Source organism: Aythya ferina (assembly GCF_964211825.1).
Source record: "Aythya ferina genome assembly, chromosome: 12".
Classification (NCBI taxonomy): domain Eukaryota; kingdom Metazoa; phylum Chordata; class Aves; order Anseriformes; family Anatidae; genus Aythya; species Aythya ferina.
The window spans coordinates 493,283-512,806 of NC_140308.1; the positions used below are offsets into that span (position 1 = coordinate 493,283).

The 19,524-nt window shown below is 46.6% G+C and overlaps 1 protein-coding gene across 5 annotated transcripts in view; it reads right to left on the reverse strand.

Annotated features, from left to right (window-relative positions):
• The window catches only part of ZFHX3 (zinc finger homeobox 3), a 473,005-nt gene that overhangs the window by 93,905 nt on the left and 359,576 nt on the right, over nt 1-19,524 (reverse strand). For all 5 annotated transcript variants that reach the window (XM_084532975.1, XM_084532974.1, XM_084532977.1 and 2 more), the window contains 2 exons: nt 14,985-17,740; nt 10,969-11,465 (listed from right to left, as the gene is read on the reverse strand). In XM_084532975.1, coding sequence (XP_084389101.1) covers nt 10,969-11,465; nt 14,985-17,694 — 3,207 coding nt within the window. In that variant the 5' untranslated portion in view covers nt 17,695-17,740. The remainder of the gene's footprint in view (nt 1-10,968; nt 11,466-14,984; nt 17,741-19,524) is intronic.

Genomic DNA, 19,524 nt, shown 5'->3' on the forward strand with positions numbered 1-19,524 from the left:
TGCAAATTCTGTAACCATGCGTGGCCCTGCAGAAGGGATGAAATGAATGGATAAAATGCAAATTTTTACATTCTCTCAAATCAGATAGAGCATCTTGGCCTCTGCCTCTTGCATCAGCTCTCCACTCTCCCCACAGCTCCAGCGTGGGAGACCCCAAGCTGACAATAGAAGAGTCAAATCAGGCCCACAAAAAGCTGTGTGACAAGACAGTAACCACATCTCTACCCAAGCCATTGCAACCTGTTCTGCAGCACAGAAAAATTCTGATGTTTAGAGCAATGAGGCAACCAGGATCCTGGGATTAACTGCACTTCATTGATGATTCAATGGCCAATAAGTATCTCCTTAAAAATCCATGTCCCTGTTTTAAATGCAGAACCAGAAGGAAAAAAAAACAAAAACAAAAACCACGCATTTTTGGTGTCAGGACAAAAGCAGTATAGCAGTTGAGGTGTAAGACAACTCTGACATAAATCAAACTAGTACTGAAACAAATATTTTTACTGCAAGTTGATCACATCAGCTTTACCATGTTGTACCATAACATCCAGACTGTTAATTCCTTGCGGCTTCTGGCGATGGAAAGGATTCAAAATACAGCTGAGAGAAGGCAGTTTTAGAAAGCAATGATACAGCACTCTGTAAAAAATCAACTGACTCCAATGCCTGCTTATTATCTTTACTCTGCACAGGCACGTCAAGTCCCTCCCAGAGCCATGCGAGCAGGAGTCCACTCCTTGCAATGAGTCACCACGCTGGCTTACTGTGTCCAGGCACAGGGACCTGCAAACTCGGTGGAGGAACAAACCGACGTGAGGTTTTAAAGAAACACGCACTGAATGCTGCTGCCATCTCCCAGGTGCTGCCAGCACCATTCAGGCAGTGCCTGGGGCATGGCAGGGCCCACGCAGCCGCGTGCTCCAGCAGCGACAGGCTCGTGCTCTGCCCCGCAGCTCTGCAGCGTGGGGAGCAGTCCTTGGCAGGGAGGCAATGTAACCTGGAGACAGGTATCTTCAAACAGCTGCAATAAGGTTTACCAGAGCTTGTCCAACTGTACCCGAAGGCACAACTTTCAAAGAACCTGTTGCACAAGCATAACTTATTGCCTAATTTGAATTGCAGAACTTGATTGCACATAATGCAGTGCAAGACCAGAGTCTTTAAGGACTGGCAAGTACGAGAAAAAAACACCACGGTATTAAGTTATGCATTATGCATACATTATTTATTGTAATCTAATCAATTTCCTGGAGATAGCAAACCTAGAACCTCCCATATCACTTGCACTGTAATTTTTGGAAGTTTAGCTGTTCGAAAATTTTACTCAAAAATAGCTCAGTTATCTGGGAGAGCAGAAGACAGAGCACCTTGTAACCTGGTAGCGCTAATGCAGCCCAACAGAAACCATGACTCCAGCCCACATCACGTTGAACAGGCTGGGGAAAGCACTCGATAGGTCCTCCCCAGCTTGCCAATCAACCCATTCCTCGAGATGGGCATTAACAAGCAGACATCCATTATTTAACAAAGCGTGTCATCAAAAAGCCTGCAGCTGCACTTAGTTACCTGGCAAGGTCTGCTACCCGCCGCACTGGAAGCCTGATGCCCCTCTACCCCTGAAGTGGGAAAAGGAATTAACAGCACCTCCTGGTCTCCAGCGCACACCACCCACAGCAGAAACCCAGCTGGGGGTACAGGACTCGGTAACCACCTGAATGCACTTCTTCAGCAGACCCTGGCAAGCACGAGCTTACAGCCCTGCCACACAACCCCACGTGCCAGCCTCAGCCTTGTACAAATCACTTGCCCAGCTCCCCGACCCACTCGCTCCAGCACTATCACGCCCAGGCTGTTCCAGTCCCATCCTCTTGTCTTTGACCGCCTGCATCAGGTGTATGCAGGGACACCAGGCTGAGGCCCCACCAAACAGGCTCAGTCCCTGTCTCAGACCAATCTCAGCCCAGCTGTTCTGACTGAAACTCCTCTTCACAGCGCTACATCTGCAGGCAGGAGAGCAAGCAGACGTTTCTGCATCAGCCTGTACTCACAGTGGCTAATTGCCTGGAAAAGTAAAATAAAAAGCAGGTCTTTTGGATCCAGACCAGGATCTCTAAACACACATTCACCCTCCATGCTCTCCTCTGCAGAGAAGCAACCTCCCACAACAGTGCAGGAGGGACAGCAGGCTCCCCAACAGCTTACACCTCCACCCAAGGCCTCCTAGAGCTTCTGTCAGCAAATCAGAGCAATGGCCACAACCACCTTATCCTCCATCCTCCCACCATCTGAAAATCTGTACTGACAAACACCATCCAATGGGGGAGAAATTCCTGCCTGGGGTGTGCAAAATTTAAATATCCATCCATGTGCTCTACAGCTACTGGGATAAAAAACAAACAAACAAAAAAAAAAACACACACAAAACCCACAAATGCAGATAAAACTGGCATCACGCATGAAAAAAGGTCATGCAAGGTGCACATTTCAGCCTCATCAGAATCTAGTGAAATGAGGGCTGAGGTCCAGGACAACTTCACAAGACCGATCTTACTGCCCAGCGCCCTGCCTCATCCCAGCACACCCCAGTCTTGGTGAGCCAGAGAGGAACCAAGCTGAGCTATCTGCAGTTGTTCACAAGCAACTGCTACAAAGCCATAAAAAATATCTCAAATTTACACAGATTATGGTAACAGCTTGTCAAGATGGTCTCTGGTATTTTTTTTTTAATCCATTTTCACAAATGTTTTGAATTCTAAATCTTGTTTCACAGAGAGCTTTTGGCTACCTATTTCAGTTAACTCCTAACACTGCTACACCAAGCACCTGCTCCTGGCTCCTGTTCCAGTTGCAGTATCTCTCTCTCTCTCTCAGTTGTTGCTGTTATAAGGTCATTTCTTCACTAGGCACATGGCACAGTACTTACTGGAAAACTGTTGAAAGAAGAATGTAAGCGTCTGAAGTCCACGAACAAAGCATTCAGCAGGCAGTGCTTTGCATTTTCAATAATTCAGATTTCAATTAGATTTCAGAAAAACCGCAATCCCATGAGGGAGGCTACTGGAAGGGTTAAATGGACTTGACTGTTTTTTGTATTAAAATACTCAGCGAACCCAGTAGGATATTAAAACAGAACTGGATCATCGGGGTTCATTCCTCCTGTGGAAGCAGCCAGTTCTGTGTAGAAGCCCAGCACAGTTTGCATTTCTCTGAACGGGAGGCAGGCACCAGGCAGAGCCGCCGAGACGCACGCTCCGGCTCAGCTGCCCACCCCTCGCGGGGCAACCAAGGCTCCGGGCTGATCTCCAGGAGCTCAGCCAGGCTGGCCCGGCTCCAGAGCCCCCCTCAGCTCTGAGATCCACCATCTGTGCAGGCCGGGCTGCAGCTCAGAAAGTTTGTCAGGCTACGAGCTCAGCAAGGCTCAAAGTCCATTCCAGACTTCAGCACGCTGTAGTCCTCAGAACTGTTTCGATTCACAAGCTTATCTTTCATCATGAGTTTATCCCAGACTAGAGGATGGCAGATTTGAATTAAAGGTTTCAGAGACCAGCTTTAAAAACAACTTTGTGGGGAGACTTTTAAATGGATATTCACTTGTGAAGCTACCATTGGAATTTTAAGTTAGACCTTGCAGGAAATCAGTTAAAAGTCTCTTATAATTTGTAATTTAAACAGGCTTCTGGCAAAATCCATGTTACTCATGAGTGTAATTCAGAGCTGTGATGCTGCATCTGTAGTTCAAAAGATAAACTTGCAAAAACGAACCCAAAACACACAGAAGTCAGACAGAGAGTAAATCAAAGGTTAATACATCTCTAAATCCTCTGTAACACGCACGATAGACTCTTTGTGGGCAGCTTTACCCTAAGAACCTTAAAATGCAGAGACTGAAGGAAGTTTTTGATAAAAATCAAAACCCAAACACGTTTCCTTTTGCCTATGTTAAATCATTTCAGTATTTCAAAGCTGAATCACGCGAACTACACACAGCTCTGGCAATGCTGAGAGGAGCTCTCCTGCAGGACCCCTAGGTGAGGCTGCAGCCTGGGCTGGTTCCAGGGTCTGAAAGCAAAGCCACCACTTGATGGCAACAGCCATGGATTAAAGTTTTCTGTACTGTGTGTGACGACAGATCTCTGCCAGCAGGTGTAGAAGGATGGGCATATGTAGACAGTTTTCCAAACTTCTGGTAGGCTGATTAAAATGCATGAGGAAATAAAGAGGAGAAACACAAACTGCTTTCCACTTCAGTCTCTCGTATTATTTAGCCAAAAGCCAAGTACTCCTTTTATTCGCTTCTTATTGATGCCATTAATTTTCTGAAATTTTTCTCTACAAAATTCAAAAACCTATGATAATTCTTTATAAAACTCCTTACCTGATAAAATGTAGAGCTTTTATACACTGATGCCCTACAGGAAACATCTACTGTCAGCCACACGGTGAGATGAGATGACTCTCAGCTTTACTATACTGCAGAACATTGGCATGCTTAACTTGCATTAATTCCAAAAGGAACAGCAACCACATTTTAATTAACTAGCAATTTCTGATACCTAAAGCATTTATCTTATGTAAAGGAAGACACACAAAACCCCAAAGATGACAAACAGTATTAACAAAATACGAAGTCAGGGACAAGCAGCAAGCGGTCATGATGTGGATGCTGGTGGGCAGGAGTATTTATAACAACGTAACAGCAGCCATAATGGGTGATGTCAAGGATTGATCCATCCAAAATCCATTCAGAGAGCAGCCACTAGCAGTGGAATTTCTAAAAGGAAGAAGGGCAGATATAAAGCAATCCTTTCCCAGTGCATAATCAAAGTTTCCAGCTACCAGCTATTTGAGAATTCACTGAGCCAGAGTTTGCATCTCAATTACCGTTTAATGAGCACCAATGTACCAACCCCTCATGTATCTGTCCAGTTCCTTTTTCAATCTACCTGCACATCTGCTCTCTACAACATCCCACGGCAATGAAATTCACATGTAAATGAAGTGCTGTACAAAAAGCTGTTGTTGTCCCCCCCCTCTATTTTAAACCTGTTGCTTATCATACCAGATGTTCCTTATTTTTGTGCTAGGACAGTACAGTGAGCAACTGCTGCCTATTCACCTCCTCCGCTCCCTTCTGGATTTGTGCATCAGGCTAATCCCAAAGTCTATTTATTGCCTTCACAGAAGTCATTCTATCCAGGTATTATCTCTATTATCTCTGCTGCTTTCTCTGGGCTTTTTCTAAAAAAAAAAAAAAAAACAAACACAAAAACCAGGGGGGAGTAATGTTTTTTTTTAAGCTCATCTCAGGAAAAATATTCAATGATCAGGAAAACCAAGGATTTATACAGTTCCCATGTTTTATCCTTGCCTTTGTGCTTGCTACTGACCATTGAGAATGTTTTCAAAGAGAGTGGGGATGACTCCACCTCTCACTTATAAGCAGGAAGATCAGTTTTAGCATCGTGGGGGAGCAGGGACAGAAACACAGACATACAGGGACAGAAACACAGACATACATGTTAGGGCTGTCTACCCCCATTCCTCTAACACTGTGCCACCAAATTTCATCTGTCATTTCCTCTGAAAGCACTTAGCAATGGAAACTTCTCTTGCAACTGCCATCCAGCTTAACACTGAAGTGGTCTTGAAGTGATCTACACTTTTTTTTTTCCTTCTTCTTAAACTTATAGCAGATTTTTAAGCTTGCTTTTTAAACCATTTCTAGATCACTTGCAAACAAAAACCACACGTTTTTCTAGCCTTTCTTCTCCGTGGTGAAAGTAAGTTTTTGTTTTACCTTTTGTTTCATATCCTTATCTAGCTATCCATTCATGGATCTCTTCTCCCAGTGACAATACCTGCACCTTTGTTTAAGAGCTATTTAATGAGAACCTTGGCAAACATGCTGGAAAACCCCCTGGCCTGCACGAACCACACCAACCCCATCTATGGGCTGGCTGACTCTTTCAAATAACTGAGAGAACTTCCTCTTCCAAATGCCTGTTTCTTCCCTTTCTAATCCATATGCCTACTAAGACTTTTATTACACTTTTTATCCACTTGTTTACTCAGTGCTTTGCAGTTTCTGGCACATATTACTGCCCAAAGTCTGTATTTTGCAAGCAGGCTCCTGCAGAACTCTTGAGTGAAGAGCCGTGGTAACCCCAGTGACTTGCTCCTGCACTGGCACCTCCACCTGAGACCGCTGCCCAGATTTATCTTACGTAAAGAGACATCCTTGAATTCTTCTCTGTGAAATATGGGCAAAAGTATCACTCCTTCCCCACCCTGTACTATGGTTGTCCTCTTTTCCTTTTCTACACATCCCCTCCTTTTTTTATTTAATCATGTTAGGCTTTGGGGACTTTTCCTTTTTTTTTTTTCTTCCTATTTTCAAGTTTTTCTCATGGGTAGCACACATTTAATTCAAATACCTAATGTGGACTCAAGTAAATCCCCTATGACCTACGCACACTGCACCCTTTTAATTTCTCCTTAGCAGTAGCTCACCCATTTTCATGTAGTTTTTACTTCAAAGCTTGATATGGTTACAGTAGATGGTCTTTTTGCTTATTTTTATTACATAAGGACACTGAATTTGAATGCATTATCACCGCTGCTATTCAGTAACTGCCTCTTACACAATATTCCACATATCACTTGAGAATTAAACCTTTTTGGAGTTCTGCTTACTAGAGTCAAGTAAGTTAATGTGCACTGTCACCTTAGCTCCTGTCACACTTATGTGTTCTGCACTCTCACACTGGAGTGTCCTTGGAATTACCATCCTCTCCACCAGCTTTCTCAAGTGCCTATTTGATCAGTATCTTCATTTATGACAAAAAGTCCCTCCATAGCTCTTTAATTTACACCACATAGAACGTAAACTTTTGGTTTTGGCCTGCCTCATATGCTGAGCTTAACTGGATCTGTAGAAGCTTGCCTCCCCAGTGCCAGCACAGCTCAGCACCTTGCTGCAGCTGCTCCTGCTCAGCCTCTGCTCGCAGAAGATGCGAACACTGCTGCGGCACCCACGGGAGAGGCAGGAGGAGACGCTCAGTAGGAGCTGCAGTGGAAAGCAGCTCCACCATCTTCGGCTGGGTTTGCAGCTGCACCTTGTGCTCTCACAAGGTTCACTGGCCATCTTCATTTCTTTCCAGGTCAGCGCAGAGCCAGAAAGTTTCATTATTGCTGGTATCTTGAGTACTGATATTAAGGAGTCTTTCTCCTACATGCTCTGCCTCTCCTACTTAACAAAGAAGCTCTGTGTAGGGTAACATGTTGCCCAAACCCCCTCCTTCAGACCCCACAGTCCCTAAAAAAGTTACTTAGCACTTGGAAAGACAGAAAAATGAAGACGCTAAACGAACTCACTGAGTGCACTCATGTGGCAGTCTGGCCAGCAATGCGTTTCTTCAGTAGTTCTTTGTTTGAACTTCTGATTGAGTTACAGGTTTTGAACTAGCTTCTCAGGAAGTTGTAGGAAATATCCAAACTTGGCTCTTGCTCTAGCAGATTAATCCCTCCTGGAAATTCCACCTGTGCAATAGATGTTGGGAACTGGTGCCTGACCTCTTCCAGATGTGGGGCACGCTGCTGTGCTCCAAGCCTGGCCTTGTGCTGACGAGGAGCCAAGACTTCGCTTCTGCTACAGCAGCCCTGCACTTGTCAAGAGTTTGCACAATCCCCACCTCTCTGATTACAGCTGCTGACACAACCCAGCCCCAGTCGCATACGATACTCATCTGGCTGTCCCAGCTAGGACATGAAGGGCCTTCAAATCTGTCATCTACCTCAAAGCAGCACAACCGCGTCTTGACATCTCAGAAATTTAAACTCACATTTACCGTGGCGCTCCTGCTTTCCTGGTAGTTTCTCTGAGAAAATAAAAAATATAAACCACACACAGGAGGTAAGAAATCATGTTCAGAGGCACACGTACGGCACTCCCCCAAGTAAGTGCCAGATAAACAACAGAATTTCCTATTTAGTCCCAGGATTTAGGGGAACAAGAGGATAAAGGATTACCAGATCCTTCCAGTTCCTCACTGTAAGCATGGACCCCACAGTTGCATCGCTGCCCCCTCGTCGCTGCCCGGGGAGAAGGACTGTTGCAAGCTATTACGATGTGCAGGACGAAGATGGCAGCAGAAGACCAAACCTCCTCCTCTGGCACTGGAAGCATTGCAGGAGGCAACTAAAAGGTTCACCAGACTATGGGCTAACAGCGTCTCCAGACCACATTTCTGGCAACAAGTAGCACCAATGGAAGAGGTTCTTGGGCAATGCAAGCAGCCAATAACATGTAATTTAAGAGGAAAATGGCAAAAAAGCAGAATAAGGAGGATTGTGTGTGATAAGCCTAGTGCGCTCTCTCACCCAGCAGCATCTGGAGAGGATTTTCTCCAGCAGGCAGGGAAGAACTCGATTACATCCAGTTAACTGTGCTCTAAACTGATTATGCATGTGCCAGGCTAATGGATTACATTAGCAAGAGGAAAAATAACATCCAATCAATCTCAATTTACTGCAGACCACACCAAGGCCTGAGAGAAGAGAAACCATTCTGTGAACCACCCCCACTCCCACTGCATCTTTTCAGCTATCAAAAGAGACACAGCATTACAATCACTCTGAAGACTGCAAGAATTGCACCGAGGCCTCAGCAAACAGCTCGCTTTATCCATAGAAAGGTTTTTCCATGAAGTCACGGATTCCAGCAATGCTGGTGTGAGACACTGCGAATCCCACCTTTTGCTGTCCCCTACCCCAGCAGGCAAGTGAGCAGCCACGCAGAGCAACATGAGCTACACTTCACGATAAAATAGTCTGTGGTTTATCAAAACAAAGAAAATCCCATACTGTGCATTTCACAGGCTTTATGCAGACACACTAGAAAGCTAATATGTGGACTGCACAACAGACTTCACTTCTTTGAAATGTGTTTTTTTTCTTTTTTTTTGGTCTAGTGTCTCACTGCTTTTGTGTCAGAAGCAAAGCAGTACTGTAGCAACTCTGAGACCTCCCCAGGCCTCTTATGAACCTGAAAACTGACAATTCCTCTTCACCCGAGGAAAGCATTTCAGGAATCTTTATTACATAGATTTATGGCTGGCCCCCAAAATCCGATTTAAAAATTTTTTTTTTTTTTTTTTTGAATTCCAGTTGAAGTGCTTCAATTGTTTCTTCCCCAGTTCCCCAGTAGAAACCACTAGAAATGAAGGGGTCCAGACCTAGAATTTTTAGTATTTTTAAGAGAACAATGTTAAGTGTTAAAACTCATAATAGAGCTTTCAAATACCTCTTTTGTACCCCAAATTCAGTATCACTGAGAAGATTTGATTCCTCGGCTGGCTTTTTAAAGCCTCGGTGGGATACTCATGACCCCAATTTCCAAGCTGATTTTATTTTCTCAGGTCTCCTGCATACCTGAGAGCAGAGGCATAAAGGGAGGTGTGATCACTTTTAGAGCCAGACTGCTGCGCTATGTTGATTCTCAGCTGATGATGGTAACAGCGATCGTCACAGAAACCTTGGTCTCAACAACTAACTCACTAGAAATGTTTTCTGCTGTTCTTCTGACCAGTCCCCTACCAACTCCAGGCAAGTCCAACAACCACATTTCTAGACAAACCTGCTGTAATGCTCCTGGTCACATCTTACCCCTCTGAATTTGCTGGAACGGTGCATTCCTAGGAAAAATCCAGGAGTATTGAAATCTAATGCACCTGCACCGTGACGTGGGTGGGATATTGTACAGCGTGATGTCAAGTTTTAAAGTCCCATTACTTAAAGAAAAACAATTGAAAAACAATTAGGAAGTAAAAAATATGATCTGCTTGTATATGTACCTTCATACATAAAGGAAATCTCAGTCAATTTGGGGAAAATCAGGGAAAAAAAGGATGAGGATAGAAAGAATATAAAAAAATGAGAGAAACAAGAGGGCAATGAGTGGGATAGCATGTGTGAATGCAAGGTATGCGGCTGCCTAGATTTATGGCAATTCGTACCTGATTGTTCATACTAAAGCCATTATGGGATGATTAGAGAAAAAGGTGAAGCTTTAAGTCCAGTGAAAATCAATAGAAACGTCTGGAGCAATTCTGCTGTGCGAGTGAAAGGACTATTTACTGCATCCGGAGCTCCTCTTGGGTTACAGCCCAGAGGGTTCAAGCAAGCAAGGGGAGAGGGGCTGTGAACAAGAGAAGTACGTCAGGAAAAAGAAGATGGCGATAAAGACACAAAATGAGGCCAAAACAAACAAACCAACAACTAAGAAAGGAAAACAAGATGGCAGTCACAGGCCAAATGTTACCACGGAGGAAACCCTGCAATGCCTCCTAACTCTGGCCATAGCATGGCCAATACATGCACGCACACACAGGTTTCTCTGTCCACCTTCTTCCAGCTTCAAGCAAGCAGCAGCAAGCACATCCACTTTGCTCGCAGATCCCAGCATTAACATACACAGAGCATTAGAGCACAGTGATGGCAGCCCACTTCTTCCTTCCCTCCCTGTTCCCTCCACCCAGCCCTCTCAGAGCCAGAATAACTCATTTCGCTGAGAGCAGCAAAGGCCTTCAAGTTCTCCTCAAGAATCTCATACAGCTTAACGACCCACCTTACGGAACAGAGCCGACAGAGGCTAATACTGTCTTGCACAATATTTTCAACAGTGATTGTTATTCCTTGTGTGTAGAAGTTTAACACATACACAATACTTATAAGACCTACAAGCCCCCATGTAAAGTGCCTTGAAATGAACAGTCAATGGCCTAAGGCTTTAAAACCCACAGCTGCTATGAGAACACGAGCTGAGGAGCTGTATCATGCAAGTGAGACTGGGTCCCGTTGAGAGATCTGAGCAGCTTGTCTCCAAAGGATCACAACCCGCTGTGGATCAAAATAGATTTTCCTTTGTTCCAGCACTTGGGCAACGAAAGATGAAGCAAAGCCAACCCTTACCTTATAGAGCTTCAGGCTGGCCTCATGCCTCGAGTTCACCGTGTGAAGACGCAGCTTCTCTAGACTGTTGGTGTAGTAGTCACAAGCGTTGCATTTCAGATGTACTGGATTCCCAATGGCCACACACTTCAGCCTCCACTCGTTGGCCTTCCCACCCTCCTTGATATGTGCTACCAGCTGGTATTTCTGCACATGCTTGTCCGTCTTACAGTGGAGCTGGAAGTTTGCCTTGAGCTGCGTGTTGTAGCGGCACAACTTGCACTGGTATGAGTCTCCCATCACTGCCTTCCACTCGTCTTCAGGGAGGCTACGCTCCACGTTCATGTGGAGGCCCAGCATGTCCAAATTATCTGTAGTGAACTTGTTGCACACAGCACACTGGAAGAGCTTCAGGGATGGGTCATTTGTTTGCGTGAAACTCTCACCCAAGTTCATTAGCTCCTCAGACACCAGCTGTCCACCACCTAACCGCATGTCCAGGGGGATCTCTCCACCCACTGCATGAAGGAAAAAGGGGAAAAAAAGAGGTCAGAAAATCTAAATTCTTTAGTTGCCAGAAGAGAAGCATAGAATGGAAATCTGCTCAATGCAATTCTTGCATCCACCAACTCCACAGCAAAAGCCAAGCACAGCCGTCCCTTCATTTATTCCTCTTCTGCTAGCCAGTACCATATCTGACAAAAACAAAAAAGCAATAGCAGCCAGCATGTAAGGCTGGGAAAGGACTGCAGTAGCCCTTGCTACCTACCTTGTAAATGCCAAACTCTGAAAGAGAAGCATCCAACCCTCTGCCCATGAAAGGTGACATTAAAAAAAACCTGCTTTCAGAAACAGTTCCTGAGGAGGACAAATTCCTTAGCATTGCACTGCAAGTCTCTGTGGCCATATCAAGAACAGGATAATGGGTTTTCCTGTGTTTTTCTTGCCTACCTGAAGAAGCAAACGTTACCTCATGCAGTACCTAAGCACTATCTCAACATGATCTTGGCCACAAGTTCAAGCAATATGAGTATTACGTAGGTAAGTCACCACGCTGCGGTCAGAAACGGGCAATGTGCAGAACATGGCACATACAAAACCAGACTGAAAGGTGCCACTCCTGCAGTATTAGAACTGTTCTCTCATCCAACAGTTCAAAAATGGAAGACAGTCTTCTAAAACCAATGTTGATAAATGCTTTGAACGCACAAGAAAAAGACAACCATTATTAATAATGTGAGTGCAAGAACATGTCAAGGAAAGCCAGCAGGATGCTTGCTGTCTTTAAGCATCATAGATCTCCTCTTCAAACCAAGAGCTGAACTCTCTTCAGTTACAGTAAATGAGTACAGCAAGCTCTGATTTACATCAGATTACTTTGAAGATAAGGACAGAGACTTTTTTTAACATTAACTTTTTATGTCAAAGCACAGAGACCAACCACCAGCCTTTTCTTAGGACCTTTGCTCCACTTTGCTCTCTTTTCCCATAAGCGAAGACACTTGTGCTCTCATCCTGCAGCCTTTTGGTATTTTACCTTGATCTTATGTCATAGCTTGGCGTAAAAGTCTTATTTTATCAAAGGAACCTTCAGGTCAGCAGTTACTCAGCCAATCAAAAAGTTTCCTATATTTCAATCTGTTTGCTGAGAAACAGCTAATAGTGGGAGGACACTCCAAGTTCAGGCAGATACCCTAACTCCATATTGACCTTTCTGAAAGCACGTCACCACAGCTGGTGCAGGCTGCAGCTTTAGGCAGTATATATGCTACTATCTTTCCTGCAGAAATACAATACCGTGATGTCCATTACAGTCATAAGCAGGAAGAACTACAGCTTACAAGAAAACCTGACTGCTGAGTTTGTTAGAGGGTACCTTGTGCTCACACAGGGAAGAAGTGGCTGGACAAAGAAAAGTCCCATTCATGTGGAACAAGCCCCAGTGCCAGAAACCTGCCCTTCGGCCAAAGCAGTCATGATCCTTGTTCTCAGTCGACTCTATCCCTGCCTGCCACAGCAGAATTACACCCTGCACACAGTTACTCCTGCATACCTGCTCACCAAACACACGAAGAGGAGGAACAGACCACTTGCCTTCTATAGTCCACATCTCTGAATCACAGTAATTTTCCTAAGCATTCTGCTTAAGACATATCCTGAAATCTTCTCTGTGAATCAGCCTACTCTAAACACATCATACAGTGAAAACATGAAAGCAGTATCTTCTGATATATTAATAGTCTACTCAAACCCAGTTTTGGACTGAAGTGTAAAAATGGAAAAAATCTGTTTCACTTCTAACAAAGTCCATAGTGTGTGTATGAGTTAAATGAGCTGAGCTTATGTCAAGTGCTTTTTGACATGGGGAAGGGCCTCCCTCCGTGATCTTCAGCTTGAGATCTGTAACCATCAAGTGTACTATTCACAAATCACTTTCCAGGCAAGCTCGTATACAGTCAAGGCCTTGTCTTGCACTTTAAGAGACTTCAGTTAAAATACTCTCAAATTCTTTCATGCCAATCTCCCTGTACTTCAGCAAGGAGACGCTATGAGCTACAAAAGGGGTGCATTCCAAGAAACCACCCACAGATGACTCCTTAACTTTACATGCTACCACGAGCTACATTGCAAATGGCTGTCAGTTACATCTGTTGGCAACTCAGTGCTACTGAAAATATACTGGAAAAGATTATGTCCTTGACCTCCCAAAGATGCAAGCTGGGACACCAAAGAAAAAATTAAGATAATTAATTTATAGTCACTTGAGTTCCTCCATTTTCATTTTTTTAGTATCTTGTGTTGTTGTTCTCTCATATGACTTTCACGTCCTTCTGGACTAATAAGCTGTACTATGAATAGCTGAAGGAAAGGAGAACATGCATGAGACCAACGAACCAGTAACGTAGCGCATCAGTAATAATAGCATCAATGGATGGACAAGGTTAGAGAGGGCAGAGTGCAGCCAAAGAAATTAGCTCAGAGGGAAGCAGGTAAAGTGGCAGATTTCTTTTCACATACTTTCTGTAGGCACTATGAAAAATCCGCAGCAGTAACAAAAGAATGTAGAAACAAAAGTCATTTCAGCTTTCAGCTGCCATGCCCTAAGTGCTGTGTGGGACTCTGTGATGAAAGCTGAAATACAACAGTGCTGCAGCGGCTGCCACCAGTCTCGCGCAACGTAAGCAGCACTTTGGAAGAACTTAACTGGAAACCACCCCTACCCCATTCTAACTCTTGGGCTAAATTGTGTGGGGATAGGGTGTGCTCCCCACAGTGCCAAGACAAACATGATGAATGCTTGTTTTCAGGAAAAACACATTTGGTAATTTATTTCAAAGTGCTTTTGTCATTTGATGAGCGAAATAATCTTCTTTCTCTATAGCCATTCTTCAGATTAATGACTCTCATCCGGTCAAGCCTCAAATCTTGTATATCATGCTGGCATCAGAGGAACATTTCAGGTCAGCTTCTTCAGCAGAGGAACATATCCCCTTCTACCCAATTCATCACAACTCTCAAAACACTTACCTTTTCTTCTCAGGGCAACACAACTTGTAAGACACCAACTCAATCTCTGCCTCTGAGAGCACTAGCTGCTGAGCGGACAAGCCTCACAAAGCCACCCACCACACAGTACTTGCATCCCTTACCGAAACAAGAGAAAATCATCAGGAAACCCTTGGAAAGCATCCTTTCTATAGTAATGAGGAACATTTAATGCACGTTAGCTGTAATCTGTATCTACTGCTTTATTACCTCCTTACCAGAACTTTTAGAAAACATACCGAGGAGCGACATACTTTCCCCAGATGAGAGAAACTGTCGTGAGGGAATGCAGAAGACAAGTCTCTACCGTGCAGACTCCATCCTTGACCATCACACACAGGCAATTCACTGCACTGCAGCGCACAGCGAGCCGCAGAGACAGAACAAAGAGTTTGGCACGCAGCACGCAGCCCACACATGAAGGTTTTATGGTAACACAAACACAATCCCTCCCTCACACGCAGGAACAGGGGAAAACCCTTCAACCTCACCTAGAGATGGAGTCATCGTTGCCATGGGGTTGGTGGGATCAAGCTGGAATCCACCCATCATGAACTGTGCATCTGACGAAGTGCTATCCATCTTCAGGTTGGGAAGGTTCATATTCTGTGCCAGGTAGTACTGGTAGAGCTCGGCCTCGGCAGGGGACGGCAGGCTACCGAGGCCCAGGTGCCGGTTGTGTTGGATTTGGGACATATTTTGCTGAAGCAGCATCATATTGTGCATGTGCTTCTCACTGGTCATGTGAATACGAAGGTTTCTAGCTACGTTGGTCTCATAGTCGCACACCTCGCACCGCCACGTGGGTTTGGTTTTTGGTTTGGTGGGGGAGGGGGCCCCACAGGTGCTACCAATGTTGGCGGCTGCAGCGGCCGCGGCTGCTGCAGCCGCTGCTGCCGCCCCAGCGGTGTGGCTGAAGACTTGCTCTCCCCCTCCGTTCTGCAGGTTTTGCATGTTGTTGAGATGCTTGTCAGACTGCATATGAATACTGAGGTTGCCTTTGGTAGTAGTGGAGTAGTTACAGACCTCGCAGCGGAAGGGCTTGTAACCACAGGTGTAGCTCTCACCCCGTGCCAGCCGTGGGTGCGGCTGCCCACTTTTGCAGTAGACACAGGAGCCACCCGGCTCAGGATGTTTCTCCTTCATGTGCGCCTCAAGCGTCTGCTGGTACTTGTAGTGCCAATTGCACTTGGGACACTTGAGTGTCTTACATGAGTTGCGAGAATGCATCATAGTCATGTGGCCACCCAGCGACCGCGAGGAGCCCAGGACCGTGTCACACTTTGGGCACTCCACGCCGCTCCCCGAGGGGCACTCCCCACCCCCAAGTTCACAGAGGGGGCCAGCATGCTGGTGATGGGAGATGTAGCTCCCGTCCTCGCCCTCTGTGCTCTCATTTGGTTCTGGTGCTGTGGCATTGTCTTTATTGGCACTTTCATCGATAAAGTCCAGCCTCCTGCTGCCCTCTGCCACGTTGGCTCCACCGCCCTCATTGTTAAAGCTTAAGTGATTCCTCCTGTTTGCACCATCAAAGACAAAGGAAGAAGCAGAATTAGAACTAGTAGAAGCTGTGCCCCGCGACAGGGTCTGGAGCACGTTAGGCATTAAGGGAGAGTTAGAAATGCTTTGGTTTGAGAGAGCAAGGTCCTTTTTGCTGCTGCTGCTGCTGCCGCCTGCCACAGCCCCAGAGTCCTCCTGGGGCCTGTCCTCCAGTTCGTCCTCCAACTCGCTTGGAAACAGTCCTTTGCAACCCTCATCATCCTCATCTTCTTCCTCTTCCTCCTCCTCCTCTTCCTCTTCCTCCTCCTCCACCTCCTCCTCTTCTTCCTCTTCTACCTCTTCAACTGGCTCTGCCTTCTCTGAAAGGCTGTCCTGGTCGCCCCCTTCTTGCTTCTCCCCCTCTGCCACCCCAGGGTCCTTCCCCTCTGAGGATTTGGTGGGACTGGAAGCCAGCGGGCCCAGGGGGACTGAGGTAATTGGAGTCTTCAGAGCCGAGCTGGTCAGCCCACCCAGGTTGAGGAGCGTACCAGGGGCCAGGACACCTGACGGCGGCGGCTCCGCTCCGCCGGCTGGCCCAGCCTGGAGGGCCTGCTCGCCTTCCATACGAATGCCACTGAATTTACCATAAAAACTGTGTCCAGGGCCTATGAGGTTAGCTGTGGAAACAAGAGGGTGCTGAAAGGTTTTGTTTTTTGGTTCCAGAAAGCTGACAAGGGGTTCCTTGTCTTTGCCTATCCCTTGGATGATAGCGGAGATGTTCTTATTGCTAAGAATTTTCCGCTCCTCCTCACTCAGAGTCATTCGGTGGTCGTGCACCGCATGGGTCACGAATGAGCGGACATACCCAAAGGAGAGCTTGCACAAGAAACACATCAGGATGGGCTTCCTCTTCCCGTAGAGCACAAAGCCATCGAATTTGGACAGGTCCACATTGTTGGGAACATCTTTGGATACGCAGGAGCTTTTGGCAGAACCATCGCTGTTCAGGTAATCCTTGTTGCTTTTGTGTCGCACATCGAAGACGCGGAAGCTGTGCAGGACGGGGCTGATGCCCGCCAGGGCTGAGGTATTCGGGAAGGCCTGGTCTGAGCCCTCAAACCACTTCCCGAAGGATGAGGCTATGTGGAAGGTGTTGATGATCTGTGGGTAGACGGGGGCGGCGGCGGAGGGCTCTCCCTGCTTGGAGAGAGAGTTCGGGAGCAGCGAGGGGAGAGCCCCGCTGCCACTGCCACAAGCGCCCCCGCTCTGCACCAGCTGGCTGAGGCTCTCCACGATGTAGGCCGAGCCATCCGGCTGGTAGACGATCTCACCGGCCAGGTTCTCCACGTCGCTCTCCTCGTCCCCGTCCTCGCTGCTCTCGCTCCCGCTCTCCCCCCTCAGAGGCGGGGGCGGGCGGGTGCCGGCGCAGCGGTGCTCCATGTAGCTCTGGAGGCCAGCGAAGGAGGCCGCGCACTGGCCGCAGCTCACCTCCTTGCCGGCGGGCTCGGTGCCGGGGCCGGCCGCGGCGCTGCTCTCGGGGACGCGCTCAGGGAAAGGGACCCTCAGGCTGTCCAGGGGTCCGCGGCTCTCCGCCGCGGGCTGCTCCATGCTGCCGGCCGTGTCCGGGAGGTGGGTGCTGTTGAGATCAGTCCATTGCTGGTGCTGAGGGATGCCGCACCCATTGTCCTTCCCGGGGATGACGGGCGAGTCACAGCCTTCCATGGCAGGGCCGGCACGGAGCGCTCATTGCACCCGGTACAGCTGGGACCTGCAGGCAGGGAGAGAGGGAAAAACAGGTGAGTCAGAGAGAAGACCACACGGCTCCCATATAAAGACCGTGCACCGCAAACACCCTGGGGATCCCGCTCTTTGGGATCAGCAGGGATGGCATGAGAACTGGTTTCCCGAAACAGGCTCTAGGAACAGAAGACCCAACCGAGGATGCTGCGCTGGGAGTACAACCACAGGAAACGAGCAGCAGCAACCAAAAGGTGCTCGCCCCCTTCCACTTTCCCCGAGTTACCGAGGGGAGCAGGGAAGGCAAGAGGCTCATCAGAGAAAGCTGGAGGGTGGGGAAAACCTCCCCCTTCACCCTCTCTGAAGGGGGACAGGAAGATCATAGGAACTGCATTGACACCCCCAAATCTTTAGATCTCCTGAAAGACCTTCAAAAAATAAAAATAAAAAAGATTAATAGAAAAGCTTTTGAGAGAAGCAGAGTTCAGAAGCTACAAAAGAACACTGTCAGAACTTCAAAACTTTGTAAAAATTGTGCTCCCATGTCTGTGGCTTCCTAAGTCAGATGCAGTTATGTCCAGGCGGTTCCCCTCTGTTAGCTGTTCTGGGAGCACAGCAAGCACCCTGGGTTCAGCCTCACACATGCACCTCTGTAGTAGATCATGAGACCCAGAGCAAGAATTTTGGAGTCACAGCTTTTAGTATGCACAGGAGATTTATTTGCTGTTTTCTGGACAGAGTTTAAAAGGAGAGACGTCAGGAGAAAAACCAAACAGGAAATTCCAGATCTGACAAGGGTCCATCCTGGGGATCGGAAAGTGGTCAGCTCAACATGCTTCAGGAAGCTCCCAGAGATCCTGCAGGACACAGCCTGAGCACAAACTGCTTCCCTTCAGCCCCCAAACACAAATAGACGATACAGATACAGGTCCTGGAGGAGAAGGATGGACACCCCTCCCACTATTTCTGTTCCACCAAGTATGAGACCCAGAGAACTCGCACCAACAGCCAAGCAGTCGGTGAGCACAGGCTGCTGAACATGGCCAACATCCACAGCTCCCAGGTTCGCTGCAGCCTGGTGTTCTCTCTTATGCTGCAATCCTAATGGAGTCTGTTAGGCAAAATGAGCCTTCCTAGAGGTTACAGACCTATGAGCTTAGGTCCCCAAAATGGTACTGTTATGAGCTAGAGCACAGATCAGTAAGAGATTGCCAGTTCAGCTGCAAACCTAGTAAGAATTTGCGTGTAAAGACACATCTCTATAGTCATCTTCCTATAGAGAAATGCTGAGCAAGCCAAATGGGAAGAAACACCCTCAGAAATTAAAACCCTGCTACCTCAGCTGCAATAGTGATGTTCAACCTTTGAACAGATTTCCTTCTGCATACAGATAAAAGCATACAACAAAAAACAACTCAGGGTCAAAACTCTAAAAGCAGAGGAGAACCCCACATTGTTAGGGTCAACAAAACACTGGTACTCTAGATCTGTGGTTATCAATGCCATGGAGGAATTTCTACATAGAGTTCTATCTTCTACCAACTAAATGCAAATGCAAGCATGCTTGTGTACATGCAAACAGATGTGATTTTTTTTGTTTTTTTTTTAGCTCTTGTTTTGAGAAGTCCATTCACATTAACAGCCTGCTACCGCCCTTTGTCTCTTTCAGAGACTATTAGTGTTTTGACAACCTAAAATGCTACCTAAACATTAAATACTATAATTAGAGTTTGAAAGTTTTTCCAGTACTTTCTAGATTGATCTGAGTCCATTAGACACAGCAGACTCCTGAGAGCTCCTTTAGAGCAGTGTACC